At 57.6% G+C, this 6,000-nt stretch overlaps 1 protein-coding gene across 1 annotated transcript in view; it reads left to right on the top strand.

The window, feature by feature from the left end:
• Nucleotides 1-2,878: 2,878 nt before the first annotated feature.
• HIF3A (hypoxia inducible factor 3 subunit alpha) overlaps nt 2,879-6,000 on the top strand; it is a 33,604-nt gene continuing 30,482 nt past the window's right edge. The window contains exon 1 of the mRNA XM_075536607.1: nt 2,879-2,904. Within this exon, the coding sequence (XP_075392722.1) occupies nt 2,879-2,904 (26 nt within the window). The remainder of the gene's footprint in view (nt 2,905-6,000) is intronic.

Raw genomic sequence — 6,000 nt, 5'->3', positions numbered from 1 at the left:
AAACAGCCCAGGCCAGGTCAAGTCCATAAATCCGAAATTAGCCCATATGTCTGCTACCAATCTAAAAATGCCTCTTCAGACTCACGCAACACATGCAATGGACACCAAATGCAGGCAGATCACAGGCCAGGGGATGAAAAATCTGTGGCTCCAGAGGCATTGTAAGCATCTCAGTGCTGGTGTGAATCTCCATGAAGCTCCTCCAACTCCAGGACTCTGTCCATCAGCCTAGCTCCATGTGGCTGATCAACAGGAATGTCTCTCAGGGAGAGTGGGTGTCCCGTGTCCAGGGAGGAAGACAGGAGTTCCCCGAATCCTCAGGAGAAGGCCATGCCCACACCGAGGCCTCATGGACAGGCTTAGACTCCACCCCTTCCCTCAAGTTGACAGGAGATTATGTAACGGCCACAGTATGTTTGAGTCCCTTGTTTCAGACTTTGGACATGTTGCCAAGAGAGACGGGTCCCTGGAGAAGGACAGCAAGCTCGGTAAAGTGGAGAGGCAGTGAAAACGAGGAAGGTCCTCCGATGAGATGGATGGACACAGTGGCTGCAACCACGGGCTAGGCAGAGGAACAATTGGGGGGATGACTCAGGACCCGGCACAGTTCCTTTCTGTTGTGCCTACAATCACCGAGGGCTGGCACGGACTCGTTGGCACCTAACAGCAACAACATTATTGTGTCTCTCGCAGAAGCCCATCTGCGTGATGGCTTCCCTCCTTGCTTGCTGGCCCTTTACTTTGCCAACATGATCTCCTTTTTTGGTGATTGGTCTTTCCTGCCGTCAGAAGCCAGGGAGTCAAAGTCGCGCCATTCTCGCTTCCAAGGTTCCCTCTGGGGCCCCCTCTCACTCAGGCCTCTCCTTATCTCGTGCCCCACAGGCTTCCACCCTGAGGCTCTGGTGCTAACGTCTCTGCTTATCAAGAGCGGGTACCCAAAGCTGAAATCAACTCAAACGAATTCAAGGGAAACAATAAATTCGTGAATACAATCATCTTTAACCGCAAATCAGCAACAGGACCCACACAGGTGCATGTGTAAGGGCAATGATTCGGTTAGGAGTCGATAGATGGCCGGATCCAGGCACCCAAGTGCAGACTGGCATCAGAAGCTGCAGCGGACGCGAGTGAATCCGCTTACAGAGGGGCGTAGCAAATCTCAGAGTTGGTTCTCATTGGACTCGCTCCAGGTCACATGGCTTCCCTGAGCCAATCGCCATAACCAGGGAAGCAAATTTAACCGGCTTGGCTAGGTCTGACCCCTCTAGCCCGTCGCCAAGATCTAGGGCGGGAATTGGAACCCACCAGTGCAGTTTTGAAAGATGAAGCTTTCAGGTCCCTTAAAGATGTACGGCCTTGGTAGCTATAGGTACCTATAGGGTAGGGGTGACTCCTATAGACTCCATGAGAGGGGCTGGGAGTTGGTGGGTTTGGGTTTTTAACCCCTTTCCCTGCTAACAATGAGCCCAAACGTAACAGTTGTGAGGATGGCGCAGGATGGAGTGGCGTCCTGTTGTCGCTAAGTGTCTGGGACTAATTAATAGTCGCAAGTAACAATAGTCTCCGGGTACCGCTGGTGATTAGCATACAAGCCAGGCCACCCTCCCCAACCGCGTGCACACACAGGCTAATCGTCTGTCCCTCCTCCCACAGTAATGCTTCCCATCTCTCCTTGATGATCTTGTTTGTTTGTTTGTTTTAAAGGTGCCATAGAGCCCCCTCCAACGCACAGGGAACCCCTTGATTGTCAATGCCTGCTTTGGGCGCAGTACATCTCTGTAGGCCTTTCTTTGGAGGCACCCCTGGGCGGGACTCCAACCGCCCACGGAGGATTTTTAACTATTTGCCCTATCCAGGGACTGGGTGACCCTGAACCTCGTCGTGGTTTTCTGCTTTGGGCTGCTATCCACAAGGTCAGCCGTTCGAAACCACTAGGTCACTCGGAGGGAGAACGACGAGACTTTCGACTCCCAGAAAGAGTTTCCGTCTCGGAAACCCTCCAGGGGCAGTTCCACCCTGTCCTACAGGGTCACTATGAGTCAGCATCTACCCGAGGGCAGTTAGGTTGGTTTTGGGTTTGGTAGGATGAGGGCGTGATTCCATGCCACATATTTACTTGACGTGCGCTCGGGCAGTCTTCAAACGGGAACCTGAACGGGCAGTTAGAGAGACAAAGGGGTCAGGGTGGAGGGAGGCGAAGAAGAAGGTGAGGCTGGGGCCCCCTGGGCGTCAGAGCACCGGAGGGAGGGCTGGAGGGAGGGGCTGGGGACTGAGGGGGAAGGGTGGGCTACGGAGGTGCAGGACTGTAGAAACAGGGTGGGATTAGGAGTTGGGGGGATGGAAGAGGGGTGGGGGTGAGGGATGCGCAAGAGAGGGTAGAGGCAGAGCTCCGCAAAGGGGGAGGCTGGGCGAGGAGACAGGCTGGGGAGACTGGAGGTGGGGGAGTGGAGGAGAAAAATGGGAGGGGGCGCTGAGAGGATGGGGGCTCGGGTGTAAGGAACAGTGACCAGCGAGCCTTCTAGAGCGTTTGGAAATGCTGTGGAGGGAGGCTGGCGACACTACAGAGGAAGTCCTCAGCGCGGGGGCGTGGCTGTGTGTGTGTGTGTGTGTGTGTGTGTGTGTGTGTGTGTGTGTGTGTGTGTGTGTGTTACGCTACCCCACCCCCCAACTCACACACCCCTCTCAGCCTGGCAAGCCTTTGCCTCTGGTCCCGTCTCCTTTCTGAGAGTGACGGAACCGCTGTCCAACCAGCGCTGCAGGCTGACTGCGGCTCAGCCAGTTACGCGGCAATGGGCGGAGCTGGGGAGGGGGCTCGCAGGGCCAGGGGAGGGGGGGCCCCCTGGGCCTCCAAGGGCTCAACGGAGGTGACTAGGGAGCCATGGCTCTTGGGCTGCAGCGCGCAAGGTACCGGGGTTCCAGACCATGAGTTGATGGAAATTGGGGGGGAGGGATTCCTGATAGGGACCCCCCTGATCCGGGTGGGGGTGTGCACGGGTGCAAGCCAAGGACGATCGGGGCCTGGGCTGGAGCAGTTTCATCCCCTCCGGTGTCCGCCACCCTGGAGGACGTGCTCTGGCGGAGGGGTCCCGAAGTCTCTGGCTGCCCCGCCCCTCCCGCCAGGTGCGTCTTGGGACAGAGAGCCCCTATTCCCTGCAGCCCTGGGGCGCTTCCCCGCCTGGTTGCGGGAGAGACCGCGGGGTCCCCACAGAAGTGGAGCCGGTTGAGTTTGCACTGTCCCCAGGTCTCTGGGAGAGTGGAGTCACTCTGCCACCGGCCAATGACCCCTCTGGCCTTGGAAACCCCAGATCTTGATGTTCTTTTCCACAGCCTCCTGGGCTTCTGGGAGATATGGGATACCCCCAACTGAGCCTTCCCAGGGCGGAGAGGGATTACCTTGGACTGCTGGGAAGAGCCCTTTGGCCCAACCCTGTCTGATACAGTCCCCTTAGCTTTGGCATCCCCTGGAGAGGAACCCCCTTTCAGGAGTCCTTTTGCCTCCCTTTGAAAAGTTGGGACGCCCGTTTAATAATGGGGAGACCGGCTTGAGTCATTTACCAAAGTCTGGCCACTTTGTCTCTCCCTCCCCCAGACCCTATTTCTGAAACATAAATTAAAGGGATAGGAGAGCCCCACCCAAGCCTTATTTGGGGTAGGCCCCACAGGAGGGAGGTGGGTGATGCCTGATTGAGGGCGAACTGTGATAGGAACCCCCCCCCCCAATCTAAGTGCCCCGGTCAAGTTAAGCGGTACTTCCATATCCACCTCTGGCAGGTGCAGCCCGACAGAGACAGGGGGAGCATGGGCCCTGGGTCCACTCCCATGGGGCTCACTGCTGGCAGACTTTCCAGGGGGCCCCAGGATGTGCCCCCAGGCCCTCAGTTTTCCCTGCCCAATCTGAGTAGCCCAGCAAGCCTCACCCCCTTCCCTCCTCCCTGCTTTCACAGGCCTGATTGGATCAGGCTATACCCCTGTTTCTCACTGCCCTCCCCCACAAGGGTTCCCCATCTCGTTCTATTCTGGGCTCTGGCCCAAGGCCCACAGGGGAACTCCATCCCACCCTCTTTGGGGCCAGCCACAGCCCTGCCTCTCCCGGCACCCCCTCCTGGCTGGGTGGGGCCCCTCTTGGCTGAGCTGGGGTGCACCCCCTCCCCACCCAAGGCCAGCCCTTTCCTGTCGGGTCATCCCACCGCCACTGCGTACCACCCACTCGTAACTCGCACCCGGATCCCAGCCGCCACCCGGTCCCTTCTGCACCCAGGCATGGCCCCTCAGCCAAAGGGTGCCGGTCAGGGAGATGGTGAGTAGGCCCCCACGCCCCTTCCTTCCCGCCCTTGTCTCTGACTGTTGGCATCTCACCCCAGGTTGGGGATATTCTTGGGGAGTCCCTGCTGGGGTGTCGACCGAGGCAGAGAAGATGCTAGAAAAGACAGGGTATGGAGGATGGGCACCTCACTGGCATGCCATGTCCTCCGTAATGAGTAGGATTGGAGTCTCAGAGACATCCCCACCCCCACCCCAGGTTCCTGCTCTACACTACCTGTGGTCTCTCAGGCCAGCTCTGGGCGGTGCCAGGGCAGAGGTCCTCAGCCAGATAGAACCTCAGCAGCCCTCCTGCCCCTAATCTCTTACATTTTTTCCCAAACCTTAATTAATACCCAAGGTGTGCAGAATGGAGGTGCAGGAGTTGTCCTGAATGTGGGACAGGGTCTCCCCCACCTTCTCTGATGGGTGGTGAGTTCCCCAGAACAGGAAAGTGGTGGGTTTCTCGCTCCCCTGGCTGGGGCTGCCAGGCCCCAGCCCCCATTCCGAAGCCCCTGTCTCGGGGCCTTGGGGCCCAGCCCCGCCCCTGTTCTCCGCTGGAACACAGAGCACGGGTGGCAGCACTCCAGCTGCACGTCCCAAGCTGGGCACAGCGCCAGGGGGCTGGACCAGGCCTGGGCTCAGAGCCAGCAGGGGAGACCAGCCAGCTGGGACAATCCAGAGGCAGCCGGGGAAGAGCTCAGGGCTTGGGGGGGGGGGGGAAGGACCGGCAGGGAATGGGACCCACCAAGGGGTGACTTTCAAGCACACGAGTCCCCAAGTCAGAGCTCAAAGGTCAGCTCACCTGGTTGCTGGCCATGTGGACGCTGCACTAGTAACTGCCTCTGGAAGGCTTTCCTATCTTGGCAAATGGGGTCTGGTCTCCACACTCCCTCCCCCAACATCCCCACACAGGAACTAGATGGGGAACCAGGGAGGTAACAGATAGCTAGGTGGGTCATCAGGTAGGTGTTCAAGTCAAAAAGCATTCAGGACCGAAGCAGGGGGCACCCGTTTTAACTCTCAGCTCTGCTATTGACAACGGAGCCCTGGTGGTGTGGTGGGTTAAGCACTGAGCTACTTCCCGAGAGGTTGGTGGTTTGAAGCCCCTAGTTGCCCCTTGGGAGAAAGATGAGGCTGTCTGCATCCAGAGAGCTCGGCTCCATTGACTATGAGTTGGAATCTCACACGGATGCTGTGGCTTTGGTTGGGTGTTGCTACTACTTAGGAACCCTGGTGGCATAGACGGGGCACAGGGAGCTGCTAACTGCAAGCTCAGCAGTTCGAGACCACCAGCCGCTCCTTGGGAGCAAGACGAGGCTTTCTGCTCCCATAAAGAGTTATAATCTCGGATACCCACAGGAGCAGGTCTACCCTGCCCTATAGGAGTCAGAATCACTTCAAGAGCAGTGAGGTTTTTTGTGTTTTTCACTCAATAGGGTCTTTTCAATGATTGAATGGTGACAAGGCCCGAGGTTCAATCCCACTAGTCGCTTCCTGGGGTTGAGACGAGACTGTCTGCTCCCGTAAAGAGTGGCCGTCTCAGAAACCCAAAGGGGCAGTTCTGTCCTGTAGTTGGAATCGACTTGGTGACAGTGGGGTTTGGGGTTTCCAGGTGGCGCAAACGGTTTCCACTTGAGCTCTAGGCTAAAAAAAAAAAAAAATGCTGGCGGTTCACACTCGCCAGGCGTTGCTGCGGAA

Source organism: Tenrec ecaudatus, chromosome 18, assembly GCF_050624435.1.
Source record: "Tenrec ecaudatus isolate mTenEca1 chromosome 18, mTenEca1.hap1, whole genome shotgun sequence".
In the NCBI taxonomy this organism is placed as follows: Eukaryota; Metazoa; Chordata; class Mammalia; order Afrosoricida; family Tenrecidae; genus Tenrec; species Tenrec ecaudatus.
This window is presented reverse-complemented; position numbering and strand designations above follow the sequence as displayed.